This window comes from Xenopus laevis, chromosome 8S (assembly GCF_017654675.1).
Source record: "Xenopus laevis strain J_2021 chromosome 8S, Xenopus_laevis_v10.1, whole genome shotgun sequence".
NCBI classification, from domain to species: Eukaryota; Metazoa; Chordata; class Amphibia; order Anura; family Pipidae; genus Xenopus; species Xenopus laevis.
The window spans coordinates 79,452,827-79,474,200 of record NC_054386.1 but is presented as its reverse complement, the minus strand read 5'-3'; the positions used below and the strand labels follow the sequence as shown (position 1 = coordinate 79,474,200).

Sequence of the window (21,374 nt, the reverse complement as noted above, 5' to 3'; positions counted from 1 at the left end):
TGTTCTATTTGAGCTGAAAACTCCAGGAGGAGGGGGGGGGGACATGCCCCCTCTCTCAGTGCTTATGCCATTCCCTCTGTTTCACGCCTCCCATTCATTGAATTTGCTGTGTGCTCTTGTCTCTTTAAGGGGTTGGTGTAGGGGGAGGGGAGACTGTCTGAGAGCAGAGCCCATCCCAATGAGACAGCCAGGAAAGGCGAGAGATATCGAGACAGCTAGTAAAGGAGGTTAAAGAGACATCAAGCAATATCCTCAGCCAGCTCTAGAGATACCTTGGGGTGACAGCTGGCTGCAAACATTGACAGCAATAGTCACAGATACAGAGGAAGGGAGGTCCATGGAATAAAGGGACAAGGCAAGCTGAGAGCGACAGCTTGAGAAGAAGAGACATCCATGGAGATTGAGATGGTGCCGGTGGGGAAATGATGGGGAGACATGAGAGGTGTAGGAGAGCCTCCTGCTGAGAGAGAAAGAAAGAAGAATCCAGAATTGCTACACAGGAATGCTATTCTGGAACCATAAGGGCCCTCTATGAGATACCATGATGTCTAGTTAAGGTGCCCCCTACACACCCCGTGGTGGGTTGCAGCTGTCTCTCCTCGCCTTAAGATGTCTCGTGTTTCCGCTGGCAACGAGAGGATAAATGACACGGTGAGCACTTATGCCCTGGGGTGGCCTAAAATGGCTCACTTGTTCCCTAGACTTATGGGGATGCCCATCATGTTGCCCTCCAGCTGTTGTTGCACTATACCCCCCCCCCAACATATCCGGTCTTGGAGGCTACTGAGATTTGCAGTTCATTCAGAAACAGCTGGAGGGCAGAAATTGGAGGATGGATAATATACTAGCACTGACAGGACTACACTGGGGGTTCATTTAAATTGGTGGCCGGGGGGGAGTTGTGACCCCCCCAGTTTTCCCCTCAAACAGGGCAAGAGCAAGGTTTCAATAATGATGTTTAGTGCTGATTCTGTGTCTCTCCAGATAGCATTGCAGATTGCTGCTAGTTACATTGTATCTTCAATAGCCTCAGCCTGGTTTTGTATGTGTGTAATTGTAATTGTATCTATGTGTGTGTAATTGTGTCTATGTGTGAGCCTGCTTGTGTGTGTGTGTAATTGTGTCTATGTGTGAGTCTGCCTGTGTGTATGTGTGTGTGTGGGGTATAGTTACCTGTGGCTGCTGCACCAAGGGAACCCACCAAATGTCAGCCTGGTACCTCTGTGTTTATTCTATCAGGAGAAGGTACATTTAATGGTGTGTATATCCCATGAAGTTGCATATATTTCAGTCTCCCCATTATTTGCAGTACTGCTTCTATCCCAATACATTTCTCAGTATAAATCAAATTTATCAATCATAACATACATATCGAATAGTGCCTGTGATACTTTTTAGCCTCCATATCAGGTCCAGCTTGGGTAGCCACATAAGTGACTGCTTGTGGTTAGATTTATAGCAGCTGCTGAAATTGAAAATTTAAATTATGTGTTATTTAAAAAGCTTTCCTTGATAAATAGTGTTGGAGCTGAACAGCAGCCTGAGGGTTGCAGGTGGGACCTTTCAGCTTTGTAGCCCTCTGTCTGTAATGTCTACCTAGATGGGCCCATTTGGGTTGAATGCTATGTAATGTAATTTATTCTGATTTCTGTGGATGTAGAAATCTCTTCCTTCCACCTGGGATTCTAGGAGTTGTAGCTTAGCAATAGACAGAAGGGAGGAACTATATACGGATATATGGGGGTCCTGGCATACGCACAGCCTTACGCATGTGCGCGGACGGGCCTGTGTCAGCCCTTGCTTAACCTTTTTCAGTGAAGGACTAGGGGTAGGCTGCTTATGAGGTACGTGCCTGGCAGTGCTGGGCCAGACCAGCCAGGCACCCTAGGCAACCTGACCGGTCACGCACACATGAATTGGCAGATGCATGCACAAGCGACAAATCGATCATGCGAGCACCAATTCGCGCATGCGCAAAACATTGTGTGCATGCGCAGAAGCACAATTCCACTGGGAAATAGCTGCAGTAGTCGGGGAGAGAGGGGACCAGACATGGGGTAGGCGACAGAGATGGTACATGCCTGGATGCCCCCCCAGCTTTGCGCCCTAGGTACCTGTCTACTCCAAGTTCCGGCCCTTGTGTTTGGCACCTCCCAAGCTTTGCGCCCTTGGCACATGCCTCTTCTGCCTTCCCCTAGTTCTGACCCTGGTGATTAATTTAGCTTTTTGTAGATCTGTGAACTGTAAGTAAGCAGGTCTGTTTTTGCAGGCCGCCTACTTACTGCCATGCCAACCTGCACCCACGTAGCTTTCCCCATCAATCAACCTGTCCCCAACACAAGCGTCACAAATAACTTAAAAAAAAACACTACAGGAGGTTTTGCATATGTAAAGCAGATTTTTACTTTTTGTTCCCCCAAATGGCTGCCTACAGTTCCACCTGCATCTAAAGGGTGCCTGCAGGGTCAGGACATAAAGGATATTCAGATATTCTATGGTTGCCAGCTTTTAGTTCTGGCCCTACCAGCCGGTGAAGTAGAGGGTGGGGACAGACCAGAGAGAGGTGGGTTTGTGCCGTTTCGGGGACGTAGTTTTGATGTTTCGGGGGGCGGAGTCACAAAGTTTAGATGCCAGTTTGGTCGGGAAGGGATTGCAGGGATTGGATTAGGTGAGTGTGGGAGCTGAGAGGGTCAGACCAGGGGCAGATCTGAGGCAGAAAAAAAGTTATTACAAATTTACCGGCTAATACAGTGATGGTAAATTTGTAATACCAGCCTTGGCTGGTATTTTAACGGTAGCAACTCTAGGATATTTTGAGGGTACCAGCTGGTACTTGACCTGCTGCAGGTCTAGTACTACTAATTGTAGGTAAAAGCTTAAAATGATGTATTGTACATTTAAATGAATCATGCAGCCAATGAGCTTTGCTCTCGCTGCCCCAGCAGCCCCTGGCAGGCCTGGATCTAAGGTTAGGCATCTGTCTTGCACTCAATAGTGGGGGGGGTGCAGTTCACAGCAGACCACCATCAGAGAAGTGAGGAGTGAGTGACTGCTTAAGGGGACAGGAAAGGGTGGCTAGTGGTGGAGGTGGTAGGGTTGCAAGTAAGCATGAAGGAAAACTGGTGGGATGCCAGACAGGCGCGTTTCAGGGCTCCTTGCCTCCCTGAGGCGGCCTTTCTGATGGCACCTCCACCTCGCACCCGTTTTGAGGGCCAGGTGTGGGGGCGCATTGCTAGTGCGGAGAGCGCAATTGCTATACGGGGCAACATTGCCAGGACTGGACTGGGATTCCTAATAGGCTCTGCCATTCCTAGTACACAGAGGCCCAAACATCCCCCACCAGCCCACTTAATAGTCACTTTCTATGGCATCTTACAGCAGCCCCTCTGGCATTTGCCAGAACCCACAGATTGCCAGTCCGGGCCTGCCTGCTAAAGAGACTGATGAGCCATTTTTTTTACTGAAAATGTAACTATTTTGCTTTCTTCTGCTCCTAATGGGGATTGAATCAATATTAGTTTCTTTGCTGCCTGAAAATGCCAATGGCAAGCTCTATGACTTCTCTCCCATCTGTACCCACTATTTGGCTACTGCCGAATGAAAATGCATGCTTGTATGTTTCTGCATCAAAAGCTGCTCCATATGCCTGCACACAGGCTGACCCCATGCTTGGACCCCACAGCATGGAGGGGATAGGAGCAGCTAAACAGATTAGAGAAACAGCATTGTGTGCAGGCCCAGACTAACAATCTGTAGATTCTGGCAAATGCCAGAGGGGCTGCTGTAACTGCAATATACAATCGGTATTTATTGGGCCTGTAGGAAGCTGTTTGGGCTTCTGTGTTCTTGTAATGGCAGGGCCTATTTCAGTCAGGATACACAGAAAACTGGTTAAAATTAGATAAGTTCCAAGTGCCTTATGTGGGTATTGAACTTGGGCCTGCATAAATAACAGAACTGTGGCCAAGGATGGAACCTTTCTTCCCAAATAATATCACCAATTAGTATAGCGCAACACATTACCATGATTTTATTCTTTCCTTAAAAACCCCCTGATTACACAAATATGGAAGCTGTGAGCAACTTTCCGGGTTTTGCCAAAAAGTGATTTCCTATAAATATGGCATAACCGTAGCAGGTTTAGTCTAAAAAAACAACCCTCCCAAGAATGTCCGTATTCATTTATGCAACCAAATACTATGTATATTTTATGGGGTATAATTGCTCTTTCAGTGGAAGACTACAGAGCTATATACAGCTTTTTGGGCCAGTGGAAACATTAACAACGACTGACTTGATTGCACTTGTATTTCTTTTTTGTCATATCAAGAGGTTTGCCTTTTCATTTTTATATTTGAGGTTATTTTGCTGGTAACATACTTTTTTCTACATGACAGGACCATGCAGAGCATTAAAGTCCACATCTTGCACTGGACAGCAGAGCAAATCTTATACCAATACTATATAAACTGGTGACAGGAGCATAACATCTTGTTTACACGTTTATTGATAATGGCAGGTTTATTTGGTGCAGAGGCATCTTGTTGGTGCCTGCAGTGTTGCCTGTATAATACTATTAGGGCACTTTTCGCATGAAATCTTGGTTGTACATTTCCTGCAAAAGTGAGTATCCCTGGTGAAGGATCATTAAAGAGATACTGTCATGGGAAAACAATTTTTTTCAAAATGAATCGCTTAATAGTGCTGCTCCAGCAGAATTCTGCTCTGAAATCCATTTCTCAAAAGAGCAAACAGATTTTTTTATATTCAATTTTGAAATCTGACATGGGGCTAGACATATTGTCAATTTCCCAGCTGCCCCAAGTCATGTGACTTGTGCTCTGATAAACTTCAATCACTCTTTACTGCTGTACTGCAAGTTGGAGTGATATCACCCCTCCCTTTTCCTCCCCAGCAGCCAAACAAAAGAACAATGGGAAGGTAACCAGATAGCAGCTCCCTAACACAAGATAACAGCTGCCTGGTAGATCTAAGAACAACACTCAATAGTAAAAACCCATGTCCCACTGAGACACATTCAGTTACATTGAGAAGGAAAAACAGCAGCCTGCCAGAAAGCATTTCTCTCCTAAAGTGCAGGCACAAGTCACATGACCAGGGGCAGCTGGGAAATTGACAAATGTCTAGCCCCATGTCAGATTTCAAAATTGAATATAAAAAAATCTGTTTGCTCTTTTGAGAAATGGATTTCAGTGCAGAATTCTGCTGGAGTAGCACTATTAACTGATGCGTTTTGAAAAAAACATGTTTTCCGATGACAGTATCCCTTTAAAATATTTCTCTACAGTGGATATGTCATAGTAGACCTTGCACCCACTGGCATGTTCTGGGCAAGTAAAGTCAGCAACTACTCGTACTAAAAAAAATCTGACAGTTTGCACCTGCATCGAGAGATTTTATTTACTGATTGAATTAGGATGTGTTTTTGGAGGCTTCACTTCTGTGTTTTTCCACTTAAACGGCCACTCCAAGGAGGAATTCAGAAAACGGGCATTCCATTTGGAATTAAATTGTTGTAAAATGTTTATTTATGCCAGAAAATCATTGAATGACAAGCTACAATCATCTTAAAAGCAAATGTTTTATTTCATGCCACCCAACCCCCAATTTTTTTTTACCATCAAAAAGATGGAGTGAAATTGGTGAATTTGCTCTATCTTTCAGATTTTTTTTTTACACAGGCATAAGGTAAATATATTAGTAATTGCAATAAATTGATACAGGTTTTTCTGCACACACAGGGCAAACTTTGAAGTAGATGAGCATAAGTATGCATTTTCATGCTGAACTACGCCCTGTTTGTACGCTGACAGGCTGATACTGTGCCTGTCTGTGCAGTTGTAGAAAGAAGTGGATTGCCTTTCTCTGCCAGCATATTTATACCAGTGGAAAAAATGCACCAGGACTGACTCTTACCTAGATTCCGAGATTATACAGGAAATAATCTAGAAAATAATCTCGTATACAAATATTGATACCATTCGAAACAGAGAGGAATCAAAAATAATAACATTACCATGGCATTTAATTATGGTTGCCACATTTACCATGTTATAAACCTGCACAAATGGTCCATGCACAATGACGACAATGCTTGTTTCTAGGGATGCACCGAATCCAGTATTCGGTTCAGGATTCGGCTAAAATTCGGCTTTTTTCTGCAGGATTCGGCTGAATCCTTCTGCCTGGCCGAATCCTAATTTGCATATGCAAATTAGGAGTGGGGAGGGAAATTGCATGACTTTTGGACACATAACAAGGAAGTAAAATGTTTTTCCCCTTCCCACCCCTAATTTGCATATACAAATTAGGATTCGGTTCGGTATTCGGCCGAATCTTTCAGAAAGGATTCGGGGTTCGGCCGAATCCAAAATAGTGGATTCGGTGCATCCCTACTTCTTTCCAATGTAATTAAAAGATGAAAATATAAGAAGCCTGTTTTGATATAAACATGTAACTTTAAAATGTCTACAACAATGGGATTGTCACTTCTTCAGAAGCCATCAGTGTTTTCCCTTTCATTTTTTCCGCAGAAACTAGAGGAAATTAGTCCACGATATAGCATATGCACACAAAATCCCTACTCCGAGCATTTGCATTAAAAAATCATTATTAAAGCTGCCATTTCTCAGGGTTAATTCACATATGCTGCAATAACATAATCTCTGGCGTCTTTTTCGTTTATGGAGAAGCCAGCTCAAGCACTTACATTCAAACATATAGAGAAGGAATGATCTGTGCAGATGGGATATGTCCTTGCGTATTACTCTGTATTTAGGGAAAATGAAGGACAAAGCCCAGTCATAAGCTGTCCTGTTAGCAGTGTGTTTTAAGAAAATGCCATCACAAGCAAAGAAGACCAATATTTTGAGACTTTCAACCTGGCTTGTTATCAATATTTGAATACAAGATTATTTCCCAGTGGGCCCATTTAAAAAAGGGAATGGTCTATTGATCACAAGAGAAGTCTTATAAAACAGATACCATCGTCCTGTTTGTAATTGTGTTTGTTTATGCACGTAGCAAGGTTTGATTTAAATACCAGGTTTTTTGTTTTTCTTCAATTCAAGGAGATAATAAAAATAGCTCTTATTCTTAGAGTTATTCAGAAACATATCTATATCTATTCTTCTTAAAGAGGATCTGTTGCCAAATTGAAAATGTAATATAGGCTTCATGTCACTGAAATATGACACTTAATAAATACAATCAATTAAAATTTCTGTACAGTTTAAGAAATAATCAAGTTGCTCTTCAGTATCTCACTCTGCACAACCTGTCACTCTTCATGCTCTCGTCATGCTGTGGTCTGCTTTAGACTTTGATTGAAAGGTAGGTCTAATATGTCTGTAAGGGGGGTCCCTTTCTTAGCAGAATAACTCAAACAACTCCAGCATAAATAAAAGGTAACATAATAACAGACTCTGCACGCAGAGAAACAGGATTTCCATCAGAGCCGGTTATTTTTAAAGAGTGAACAACTGGGTTAAGGGTTCAACCTCCCCCTAAGGGTGTATTAGATCTAACTGTCAATCTAAAACTGACTCCACCTACTGCATGGAGACCGAATAAAGAGAGACAGGTTGCTCAGAGGGGGAGAGTGAAGAGTAACTTGATTATTTCATAAACAGAATTTTTAATTGATTACATTTATAAAAGTGTCTTATTTCAGAAAGCTGAAGCTTATATTAACTTTTCATTTTCACGATAGATCCCCTTTAAGAAATATTTCTAGCTCACCAATGGAGATGGGTTTTTAAGAATGTGAAATGTCTTAAGGGGAACAAAAGATCTATAAATTGCTGTATTCCACTTCTTTTTAATGCTTTTGACATTTTTTCCCTCATCTTTTCTGTCACCTTTAGTCTGGTTCCACCCGCTCAGAAAAGGCCTCTGCACCTTTATCCTGGCCACATCGACCTCCAGGAGCCCGGTCCAGAAGTTCTGCTCAAGAGGAGCCACATGTTGGGAATTACAGACTCCTAAGAACCATTGGAAAAGGGAACTTTGCCAAAGTTAAGCTGGCAAGACATGTCCTTACTGGGAGAGAGGTGAGGAAGTGTAATTAGATAGAGACTAGTTGTTTCAGTATTCCTGGTTTCTTAATTCTGACTAAAGATCCAGGCACTTCTCTTGCACCACGTGTTCTGTCAGTAGAAGCCTTACATTTGTCTTGTTGACGTTTCACAATGTCAGCAGTAGATGATTTTGTAGGCACAGTATTTTGTGGAAGTTTGACTGCAACGTGTAACTTAGCGCGCATCTGTCTGCCATGTAATAATTCAGCAGCAGATGATTGGGTTGTTGCATGGCATGTTGCTCTGTAGTAGTTGTGTAGGAACTCTGTTGTAAATACTTTCCAAGATTTCCCAGTAAGATTTGCTGTCTGTAGTGCTTCTTTCAGACTTCTGTTGAATCGCTCATTTCTCCATTTGCTTATGGCTAATACACTGAAGATATCCTATCCATAATATTCCTCTCTCTCAGGAAGAATTCAAACTCATATGAGACAAACTGTGGTCCGCTGTCTGCTATTAACTTCTTTGGATTACCTTCTCTGCTGAAGACGGTAGACAGAAATGTATTACTGTAGCTGATGTTATATGAGAAACAAATGCAATTTCAGGCCATTTACTGTATTAGTCTATCAAGGTTATAGCAAATCTACAATCTATAGGAGCCTCTTTAAAAGGACCGACAATATCAATAGCAAGTTTTTCCCATGCTGGATCAACTAATTGTAGGTTTAATGCAGCAAAGAGATCCCTTCCAAGTATAGCAGTACCCTTATTCACAATGTAAAAGTCACATTTTGCAGTATTTGATTGTACAGTCACTGGCAAGCAACCAAGCACAGGGATTGGATCCTTTAAGTAACTGAATAGTTTCAGGGCAGGTGCAACAAGCAGATCTTTTGCAAATGTTTTCACGAAAATATCCTTTGGTAGTATAGAAACAGCTGAACCTGTATCAAGCATCAGGTTAATGGAGTGTCCCTTGTCAGTAGAAGCAGTACTGACACTGACAGTGCATAAAAACTTGTCTGGAATAAATGTACCAGCTTTATCCACACTTAATACTGTGACATTTGTAGTAGTGACTTCATGAACATCTTTAGCAGAATTACACCAGATCTTAGCAAAATGTCCTACCTTTGTGCATTTACGGCACCGTTTAGCTTTTGCAGGACATGTAACATGATTTGCAGTGTGTTGTGTTGAACCACAGCGAAAGCAGTATTTTCTATTTGAATTTGCTGTACGGTTTTGCAGTGTAGATGAATCTGTATTTTGCCTGTGACTGTGCCACCGTGCTGAATTCACAATCTGTACATTCCCAGCAGTTTCCTGACTGAGAGTTTTAGCCTCTGCCTCTCTTAGCATTTCATCTGTTAGATTCCCAAACTCACAGGTAACAACCAGCTCTCTCAAAGCTGCTACAAATTGTTCTGTGGATTTGCCATTACATTGTCCACGTTGGCGGAATTTATATCTTTCAGCAAACACATTTACTCTTGGCACAAAAAAGTTCTTTATAGCAGTAAGAGCAGTTTCATAAGTATCATCAGGTAATGTATAGAATATATGCTGTCCCTCTGCTCCCAGGCAGTGAATAAGTAAATCACGCTTTCTAGCAGCAGAAATCTCCCCTTGGTCAGCAGCAATAATGTAGTTTTCAAACATACGGATCCAAGCAGTAAAAGGTATGGCAGGCTCACCAGGGTTTGGAAGAAAAGCTGCAGGCTGCTGCAGAGGTAGAAGTGCCATCCTTGTCAGCAATCTGTTATGTTTTGGGTATAAGTCTGAGCACAGTGACATATACAGGCCATTTGTATAAACACCACAGATGTTGTATAATATTATATTTCTTGCATTTTCAGGTTGCTATAAAGATCATTGACAAGACACAGCTGAATTCCAGTAGTCTGCAAAAGGTGAGAAAAAATATCTGACATGCAGTAAATATAGATATAAGCTTTATGCTACAATTAATTGGGAAAAATCATCTGAAGGTTGGCTGTCTTCATACTGTATTCAGACAATGCATTTTATCCATTACAACTTTTTGTCAACGTTATTTCTTTTGTTCTGAAACAAATGTAAACATTGGTTTGCTGACTTTGCAGTATTCCTTGATACTAAACAACACAGTAATATGTAACATGTATCCCTCCAAATGCCCCACAGTTTATTTTTTACATGCAGGCATAATCATTCTATAGCATTGTTTTATTGCATGGATTTTGTTGGAGAAGGCACAGAGAAATATATGATATGTGAATTGGGGACCTAGTATGTGGCATTATGGAGCTGAGTGACTATATGCTGGATATGCTGACTTAATAACATGGTAAACGTTGTGGATTATTCTCATTTATGTGATAAAACTCAAAATGTACCAACTCACAGTGGGGATTACCTGCTTGGACAGAACCAAAAGGCTGTTAAATATTTGGTTCGCTTATTATAGAGTTTTGACAAGTCATGCTTGCACACTACGTGCTATGTTATGCCCAGCATCGGGTTTCATTTAAATAAAGAAAAATCCATAGTCTGTGAAAATATTGGATTGTTTGTAGCTGGGGGCTGAGGTAATGTAATCAACAGATATTTAGTGCATGGTTTGTAATGTATTTCAAAACAGTGTTTGGGGTATATTTAGATATCTATGATTCACTATGAGGCCATAATGAATGTCAACAGAGATCACCTATATGTATTAAACACCCATATCTGTGTAATATGTTTACTGAGGATTTTCAAAAAGTCAGTCTCAGTAATTTTATGACTGCACGTCCCCTGTTTGCCAAAATGACACTTGGTTACATTAATTTTAACAGACACTGGTCGAAGGACCAGAAGTTGAAAATGTTTTTCTCTAGAGGATGCTCTTGATTTGAATTTAGAACATGACCTTGAGCTTTATTGTTAAACAGTTGGGAGAAAATGACTCTGTGTTGTAGGGCAATAGGTTTTAGAACTGATATTCGACTGTCGAAGTTAAATCCTTCGACTTCGAATATCGAAGTCGAAGGATTTAGCACTATTCGTTTCGTATACGAAAAATCGTTGGATCGAACGATTAAATCCTTTGATTCGATTCGAAGGATTTTAATCCATCGATCGAATGTTTTTTGTTTGAAAAAAAAGATTGCTAAGCCTATAGGGACCTTCCCCATAGGCTAACATTGACTTCGGTAGCTTTTAGGTGGCGAACTAGGGGGTCGAAGTTTTTCTTAAAGAGACAGTACTTTGACTATCAAATGGTCGAATAGTCGAACGATTTTTAGTTCGAATCGTTCGATTCTAAGTCGAAGTCGAAGGTCGAAGTAGCCCATTCGATGGTCGAAGTAGCCAAAAAAACATTCGAAATTCGAAGTTTCGAAGTTTTTTTTTTCTATTCCTTCGCTCGAACTAAATAAATGGGCCCCTTAAATACTCACTTGAACATGGCTTCATTATTATCAAGTGAATTTAAATTCTTATTGTAGAAACAAAAATAAGAAATTGATTTTCTAAAGTAGCATTGCTATATTTTAGAGCTTTATGGATAACTGATTTTAGTTTAATAGATCTTTCTTAATAATATGCATTTATGCTATCTGCTCGTGAGCAAGGATCCAAAAAATGCTTACATGCTCAAAATTAGAAACATGCGCAATAATGTGTCAGGAGGGAGTGGCTGATATGAGTTATGCAGACAGGGGGGAGACACTGCCATGTGGTTTGATATGTATGAACACTTTTATTGTTTAAATTGTATTATGCTGATTTAACTGTTTTTGGTGAATTTGCACAAATAAATGTATGAAGTTACCTGTAATTAAAGGATTGGGTTTACTCATTGGGCAGAATATAGATAGAGATAGCATTGCCGCCTGTGTGTATTAAAACATTGAGAAAACTGGACAGAAATCCAACAAGTTGTGTCTAAGTGATCAGGGGCAATCCTGGCCTTAAAGGAACAGTTCAGTGTCAAAATAAAAACTGGGTAAATAAATAGGCTGTGCAAAATAAAAAATGTTTCTAATATAGTAAGTTAGCCAGAAATGTAATATATAAAGGCTGGAGTGAACAGATGTCTAATAAAACAGCCAGAATCCAACTTCCTGCTTTTCAGCTCTATAACTCTGAGTTAGTCAGCGACTTGAAGGGGGGCCACATGGTACATTTCTATTCAGTGAGTTTGCAATTGATCCTCAGCATTTAGCTCAGACTCAAAAGCAACAGATATGACCCATGTGGCCCCTCCTCAAGTCTCTGATTGGTTACTGCCTGGTAACCAGGGTAACCAGTCAGTGTAAACCAAGAGAGCTGAAAAGCAGGAAATAGTGTTCTGACTGACATGTTATACATCAAATTACTCCAGCCTTTATACATTACATTTTTGGCTAACTAACTATATTAGAAACATTTTTTATTTTGCACATCCTATCTATTTACCCAGTTTTTATTTTTATACTGAACAATTCCTTTAAGTGAGTTTCTCGACACGCCTCATTGGAGCAGCACCGCTGTAAGTGATGCAATATCCCTGCCCCAGCGTCAGTGTCGGACTGGCCCACCGGGATACCAGGAAAACTCCCGGTGGGCCAAGGTGTCAGTGGGCCCTCCTGCTTCTAAACATTTGGCCTATTTCATGGCTATTCCCTATTTTTATGAGAATAAAGAGGCTAAATAGATGAAATAATAGGTTATAGTATGTAAAGAAAAGAGTCTAGGAAAATAGAGGTTGAGCAAGGAAAGGAAGAAAATAATACTTTGAGTGGGCCCCTGGTCTCAAGGTTTTTGGTGGGCCCCTGGTGTCCCAGTCCGACACTGCCCAGCATAATAACACCACCATCATCTGATGTCATCATGCCTACTCAAAAGCATTGCCCCCCATGCTATCTTCCTCGCCCCCTTTGTTTGGGTTTAGCCATCTGCAAAGTTGACAACCCTAAGACCACCATACACATGGGGCCTATCACCCCTAGCAACAAATCAGCAATTCTATTTCAACCTACAAGTTGGAAAACAATAGCAAAGATCTGATGGACAACATCACTGTTTATATTCATCACCCATGTTTTACACAGCATGATAAATATGCCCCATACTATTGGTTTAAAAAAAAAAACTTGATGGTTTCTGACAGTTCCCTAAACCTGCTGATCTCTCTGATTATTTGCTGAGTTGGCTGACTACTGTTACTTTGTATCAACAGCCATCTGTCTTTAGCCTGCATCCTCCAAACCCCACAATTCCCTGCACTTGTGATTTCAATAAGGAACGGAACATCACAGTGCAATGCATTGTGGGTTATGTAGTTCCTGCATGCTGTCTGTAAGCTGTGGTGAAGTTGTTACAATTTGTAACATTAGTGTTTAGTCCCTCCTTCCCTGCCAGGATTTCAAATGATGCAGAAAGAGAAGAACTGTTAAACAGCTGGATTTCAGCATAGAAAATGGCATTTATTCATACTTTTTGAAGAAACAGGTAACTGTGATGGATACATTAGGGGTTTCTGTGTTTTATGGGCCTCTTTATCAAATTTTGGTTTGGAAGCCTCCCTTATCCCAGACTCCCGTGAACTGCTTGTTATGACTTTAAATAAATCCTCATATTCTCTTGCATTCAGTCTCTCTCTCTTTATTATTTTAAGGGTAGGAGTGCTAAACTTTTTGTTTCCTTATTTCATATCTACATAAGAACCTGTTCCCGTTAGTAAGTTAGTCTTCCCTCTTCTCCAAATACATAGATTGACAACCCTTATGATATGCTTCTCACCAAATCCCCCCTTCCATGTCTGATTAGGACTCCATCTGCCCCGCTGACCTTTAGATGTTCCCTGGAGATGTACCTTTCAAAGGATACTTATTTGATACCATCTGTCATCATTAAGAATAATGTGAGGCTCAAAGAACACTATTTTTCAAATATGTTGGATGATCCAAGATGGACATACATACAAAGATCTGCTCATTTGGCGAGTGCGGATCTCTCCTTAATATGCCCACCTTGAGGTGCCCGGCGACTGGATCAGGAGGAGAATATGGGCGGTTGGATTGAGGGATTTTTAAACCTGCCTGATGGACATCTGGCTGACTTTTGGCCAGATATCCATCGGTGAAGCCCATTAGAGGGCCCCATACACTGCCCAATATGCTACCGGCTTAATCTGTTGGCAGCTTATATTGGCCTGTGTATGGGGACCTTAAGTCTGTAACTTTGTGCCATGTTCATACATTTTCCAGTAATATTGTTGTATATTAGTTACATGTTAAAGGGGCAGTATAACCCGTTTTCAACATTATTCTGCAAGCAAGGCTTGCGCCCAACAAACGTTTTTTTTTTTTTAAATGTCACGAGCTAAACATTCTGAAAGTGAAAATAAAGTCAGATTCTACAGCACAATCAAAATATATCCACAGACCACAGAGATGCCCGATTTATAATCATCTGCTCCTTGTCTGAAACACTAACAAAGGCAGCAGCTGGGGTGAAGGTGTAATTTGTTTAAACAGAGAGCTATATAGATATGTTTTTTTTATATTGTGTTCATACGAACAGAAAGTAGAATTTGACTTCCATTGTAGATATGTCCCTATTTATTGCAAGAAATAACTAAAGATATTTAAATAAACTATAAACATACCTCATAGCAAAGCGGGGTCAGACCGGCCAGGCACCCTAGGCTATGGCGGCGACAACTGGGTGCGAGCATGTGCTCCCTCACATCTACGTGCATACGGAAGCGTGAATCGCAGAGGAGAGAGGGGCCCGGAACTAGGGGTAGGCAGATAAGGTACCTGCCTGGCGACCCCCTCCAGCTTTGGGCCCTAGGCATGTGCCTACTACTAGTTCCGGCCCTGCATCATAGTTAAAACAATATGCAGAAAGTATGTTTATCACAAAATGTATCCACTAAACTCATTCTGACAAAAGCGGGTATGCTGCCCCTCTAATGCTTTCTATAATAGTTTTTCAATCAGTAGTAATTGGCAGTCAGTTACAGTGAGATTTAAAGAGATACTGTCATGTGAAAAGCTATTTTTTTTCAAAATGCATCAGTTCAGCATTTTTTTTCAAAAGAGCAAATATATTTTTCTATATTTAATTTTGAAATCTGACATGGGGCTAGACATATAGTCAGTTTCCCAGGTGCCTTCAGTCAAGTGACTTGTGCTCTAATAAGCTTCAGTCACTCTTTATTGCTGTATTGCAAGTTGGAGTGAAACCCCCCCCCCCCAAACAGCCCATCAGCAGGACAATGGGAATGTTACCAGATAACAGCTCCTAAACACAAGATAACAGCTGCCTGGTAAATATAAGAATAGCACTCAATAGTAAAAATCCATGTCCCACTGAGACACATTCAGTTACATTGAGTAGGAGAAACAATAGCCTGTCAGAAAGCAGTTCCACCCTGAAGCGCTGGCTCTTTCTGAAATCACATGACCAGGTCGCTGACCCTGACAACCAAAAAACAGATTGACTGTGAGGCTTCAATAGTATTGTTATTACGTTTTTTGATTGCTGGTTTTCCTTTCAGGTTCTCTATTATTCATCTGCAATTTTAATTTTAAAACTGCTCCTTAGATGACGATGTGATTAATTTATAGCAATCGACAGTTTAAAATGCAAGCTTAAGTCTCTCAGATAAAAGTGTTGTTTGTGTGTAAAGTTGCCATTAGGTTGGTTTTCTCTTACAGGGTTAATGGAAACCCAGCAGTAGGCTATTCATTGAAGTTGTAGGCAGACTTAATTCACGTAGTGTACTGTGCAGGTGACTAGCGAATGGTACAGGTCTTGACTTGTGTGGGAGATTTTCTATTGATATAAATCGTGTGGGGAGACATAGGAATGGGAGCTGTGTAGTAGTCTCTGGACTGGTATTGAATCTATGTGGATGACTATACATGGCATGAAAACAGATTTTAATTTGTGACCAAGAACGTGGTAGTGGCGACTGGGCAGTGTCGGACTGGGGGTCCTGGGCCCACTGGGCCCACTGGGACTGCTAATTCAGGGGCCCACACAGAGTTGGACTGGGGCCTACCCAAAAACCTTAGACCAGGGACCCACTCTCAGTTCTATTATTCTTCCTCTCCTTACTCAACCTCTATTTTCCTAGTCTCTTTTCTTTACATACTATAATCTATTAATTCATCTATTTAGGTTCTTTGTTCTCATAGAAATTGATATTAACCATAAAATAGGCCAAATGATTAGAAGCAAGAGGCCCACTGACACCTGGGCCCACCGGGAGTTTTCCTGGTATCCCTGTGGGCCAGTCCGACACTGCGACTGGGACTGTACACCAAGAAAGAAACTCCACTTAAACCTTAAAAAGAAAAAACATTCAGTATGCATATTAACACTGTTATGGATCATCATGTGCAGAGGCAATATATAGGGGAGGCCAGAGCAAATCTAAACAGCTAAAGATGTAATATGACGGTTGTGTCATAATCTTTTATTAGTATATTTATGTGCTAAACTAAGGATACACTTCATATGGGTGTAAGTGGAACACAGTGTGTGTCAGGTGCCCGGGATTCTCTCCAGCAAGCCGCAGATTACGTGCTTACGTATGTGTCATGACTAGTAATGTTAATTTTGCAATCATGCAGATGGCATTTATTTTAGCTATACTGATGAGAGGATCAGTATGTTGCTGAGCTATTTTTAAAACTATATTTCCTTGTTGCTATGCAAACTTTTAATTCCTTTTTTTTTTGGTCATGTACATTCAGCTCCTTCCAGTTTCAAGAATGCTGTAGAGCAGGTATAAACAAGCATGGTTGGGAGATAATGTTGGGAAATGCAGCACAGCTACTGAGAGAAAGAGGCATAGTTGTACTGATATAGTGAATGGTATCAACAGTTATCATTTCCAGCCACGGGCTCTTCAAGAGTTTCTGTTGTTAGATTTTTCATGGTTTCTGAGTTATTAGCAGTTTTAGACCATTTTTATACTCGCTAGACAGGCTTTCAGATTAAAGGAGAAGGAAACCCCCTGGGTGCAAAACGAACTGCCAGCAGGTCCCAAGCAGGTATAGGTCATGATGCAGTTGCACCCCCAGTAGTTCCTCCACTAATGCCACGGTCCCGCCACCTTTGAACAGATTTAACCACTGGCAAAGGTGGCAACCCTAGTCTATAAAAACTAGGGATGCACCGAATCCACTATTTTGGATTCGGCCGAACCCCCAAATCCTTTGTTAAACGATTTGGCTGAATCCTGAACTGAATCCAAATTTGCATATGCAAATTAAGAGTGGGAAGGGGAAAACATTTTTTACTTCCTTGTTTTGTGACAAAAAGTCACACAATTTGCCTACCCATCCCTAATTTGCATATGCAAATTAGTATTCGTTTCGGCTGAGCAGAATGATTTGGCCGAATTCGAATCCAGCTGAAAAAGGCAGAATCCTGGCCGAATCCCGAACCAAATCCTGGATTCGTTGCATGCATAATAAATACACTTCCTGGATTCAGTTAAACCAAAAGCTTGATGTTAGCAGTCTAATAATGGAATTTAGTTTTTTGGTTTAGACACCCTTTAAATGTAAATGGGGTTAGCAGTCAATTTAAGCATTATTGCCAGAATGATGTGCTTGTTCCAAGTCATTGTAAACCACATTTAATAAAGTGAATATGGCATAGGCTATTGCATGGTTGTAGTGGAGTGACATCCTGTATGATTTGTAGCAGTGTGATTGGTAAAAAGTCAAGCACTGTGATTTATTAAGCACACCGTTTCATGTAGATCCTTGACCTTTTGCCATAATAATTGCACTCACTTTATTTGTTCTATTATCACTATTGTTCTATGCCCCATTGTGTATTAAATGGGATTTAATTCTATACCATATATTTTCAAGTACGGAAAGGGAGGAAGCACTGTACTCTTAATTTTTTGGAATACTGAAAGTCCATGAAACTGTAGTTGTTCTTTGTAGTACACTGGGCGGTAAGAGATTATCTGTATATAATTCTCATTTTTATCTTACTACTAGTTTTAGCTTTACCTGCACTTGAGCTGCCATTTAAAGGAGTGGTTGCAATACATTTTCATCTGAACCTTACCTGCTTAACATGTTGTGAGCATTAAGGCTCTGCAATGATTTCTGCAAACATAAATCAATAAACATAACTGTAATTATCTATACCATAGATACCATGCGTTTCCTAGTGCCACAGAAGAGAAGACAAACCACTTAGAAACGCTGTCTAAAATACAGGGAAAAGTGGTCATCTAGGCTTCCCCAAAAGTGTTGGAAAATTTAGACAGGCTCCTCGTACACTTGTTTTCCCATTCAAGTTCAATGAGAGAAAAAGACAACTGTCTGCTAAGAAACCCTTTTCTGGGGGCCACCATATTGCTTCTACAAAGAATAGTACTAGTGGTTGTTGTTCTGTTAAAGCAGAGGTGCCCAAAAGATGTATCATGATCTACCTGAGGATTACAGCTCTGGTTTACAGTATCTATTACTTATATAAGTCTAAAGCAACTGAACGTTACTTCTTTTAGAATTATTTCTTCTAGGCACTGTATATCTAGGGTTGCCACCTGGCATACCTGCCTGGCTGGTAAATTGATACTTGATTCCATAAAAACATAGGAAGTCCGGTATTTTTTTCCAAAAAATGTGGCAGTGGTGTAACTTTTGCAGGGGCTACCACAAAAAAACCAGTAGGGGCCAGTTGTGCACACCAACAACGCCCTACTTTCCACTTGATCGGGGCAGATGAGCAGTGATTTTTGGGAAGAAGACTCCCAGACCCAGACCCCTGTCCCCAGGAAGACGCACAGCTCTGATTATTCATATTTTTAAAACAATGTCTTGAGGAATCAGTGTTGTTCATTACAATACCACCCTGTTTTTCACCTGTGAAATTCCATTTTCCATGGCAGTGTAACACATGAAGTGCTAAACCCTAATGCCACAACTTCACTAAAAGCACCCCCACATTGATAGAGTCTGGGCTCCCTTGTGTAAAATCCTTACTTTGAATTGAATTAGGCTTTTCATGTGTATCTAGGCTTCTGTATAAATCTTTATATTCCCTTTGTCAAGCAGAAAGTTACTTTTGATGACAACAGGCTGTCAATATCAGCAGGTGCTCCTGGCTTTCTGCCACACACATTTATTTGATCTGAACATAAACTGTACAAAGTAAAGGTTCGGTTGCTCGTTTTTTTCTTCTTCTTCATTTTTTTAAGCATGGCAGCTATCTTTCCTCTGCAACTACTATTTGGTTAGGATTAATAGTATAAACCATAAGGGCAACTTCAGCTTTGACATTGATTGCCTTTTATTACCTGACTCATGTTCTTTAAACATGATTGTCTTTTTGAGACCCTTCTGTGGGAAGTCACCCACTTCATTCTAAATAAATGCAAGAGCATTGCATTTATCTATCCAGCATTTTCCAGTTGTATGGACCATTCTATGGATATGCCTTTGTAGTCTGTGACCTTTTAAAAGCTGAAAATGTGTTATAGATTGGCTTTACCCCTTGTGGTTTGTGGTACTGCATTAGGCAAATGTAATCATGCTGTTTTGATGCTGGAGCAGTTTTAATGGTACACTGTATAAAGGTACCAATGTCTGATCATGTAATATGTATTTGTTGACCTCAACACATTCCTACAGTGAGTAAAGATTTGGCTGTTCTATTGCATTAAGTGATATGCTGCTAATTAAAATCTGCATGCTGGATGTGGAATCAATACATGTGATTATAGCATTATAGAGGACGCAATCTGACTGTTCTTTGTTTTCCTTCAGCTATTTCGTGAGGTTCGAATCATGAAAGGACTTAATCATCCCAATATTGGTAAGATGGCTTTGTACATTTTTGAGCTCTCTTACCCTCTAATTAATCCACATGAATTTTATGTTTTTACTCTCTTGCTGGCTCTCTCATTGTCCTGAAATCATTGTTGCCCTCTGCTGCACTTTATCCATGTACTCATTTTTATTTCCTTTTTCCCCACATTGCTCACTAACTCATATGTTGCTCATGCTCTAATCTACCTCCTGATGGCTTTTATTTTTTATTCTTTTCCCCCTTACAGTGAAGCTGTTTGAAGTTATAGAAACTGAAAAAACGCTGTATCTCATCATGGAATATGCTACTGGAGGTACTGCTGCATTGACTTTTTCTTTATTCTTTTGGTTAATTGGTGGTTTAGTCATCTTCCCCACTCATTAGAAGGTCTTTCTTTCTTTCTTTCTTTCTTTCTTTCTTTCTTTCTTTCTTTCTTTCTTTCTTTCTTTCTTTCTTTCTTTCTTTCTTTCTTTTTTTTTTTTTTTTCTTTCTTTCTTTCTTTCTTTCTTTCTTTCTTTCTTTCTTTCTTTCTTTCTTTCTTTCTTTCTTTCTTTCTTTCTTTCTTTCCTTCCTCTCCATTTCCCATTTTTTATTCCATCATTCTAATACTGTTTCTTTTTTATATGGTTATTTTATTAATTTATTTATGCTCTTCCTATCTCTCTTTCAAACGATTTTGCAATCTCTTATTTTTTTTTCTTTCTTTCACTATTCTTGGTTTGTAGTCTTCATCTCTTGGCTTAGCCATTAATATTTTTCCATTTCTAGATTCCCTAAAATAATGTTTTTCTCAAAGCTCTTTCTATGTCTTTCTCTTAACCATGTTACTGTCACTTTGTCTCTTCCAGGTGAGGTGTTTGACTATTTAGTGTCTCACGGACGTATGAAAGAGAAAGAAGCTCGTGCCAAATTCAGACAGGTGAGTCACTGCCAGTGTCCTCTTTACATGCCCACAACTGCATTTACTGCTCTGTTACATATGTGATTCTGTGACTTACACTTTTTATTATTCTTTCTTATTTAGGAATTCTGAGATTTGAAGCCCAAAACATGGGTGTAATCTCAGAAACTCCTAATATGAGGCCCACGGTCTATGGGGGAAATGTGATAAAATTTGCAAATAAAATTTTGTCTGTTGCAATGTAATATTCTTCATTAGGCTTTTATTGCATTGTGAATCTTAATTGTGAATTGTGAAACTTTAACACCTGCTCTTCAGTTTTGTTAAATATTTTAAGCTCTTCTCCTGCTCTCCCCACCCGACTGCCGGCTCTCCGACTTCCGGGTTCATCTTTTATAGACGGGTTGGCGCGGGTATATAAAAGCAACCCGGAAGTGGGATGCGGCCGGGTGCAGACCAAGGTAGGGCGGGTTAGGGTCGGGGAAATCCCAACCCGCACATCACTACTTCGTGCCCAAACTCTTGGTATCTGATCTTTAATAACACACACACACAGGCCTAGCTGTGGGTCAAAACTAATTGTCCAGATATAAGCACAATGAAGCATATCTGTAGTCCTTAGTGATGGA

The 21,374-nt window shown here is 40.5% G+C and overlaps 1 protein-coding gene across 2 annotated transcripts in view; it reads left to right on the top strand.

Annotated features, from left to right (window-relative positions):
* Nucleotides 1-137: 137 nt before the first annotated feature.
* mark4.S (MAP/microtubule affinity-regulating kinase 4 S homeolog) overlaps nt 138-21,374 on the top strand; it is a 32,584-nt gene continuing 11,347 nt past the window's right edge. For both annotated transcript variants that reach the window (XM_018233165.2, XM_018233166.2), the window contains exons 1-6: nt 138-651; nt 7,887-8,072; nt 9,902-9,955; nt 19,802-19,850; nt 20,092-20,157; nt 20,693-20,763. In XM_018233165.2, coding sequence (XP_018088654.1) covers nt 610-651; nt 7,887-8,072; nt 9,902-9,955; nt 19,802-19,850; nt 20,092-20,157; nt 20,693-20,763 — 468 coding nt within the window. In that variant the 5' untranslated portion in view covers nt 138-609. The remainder of the gene's footprint in view (nt 652-7,886; nt 8,073-9,901; nt 9,956-19,801; nt 19,851-20,091; nt 20,158-20,692; nt 20,764-21,374) is intronic.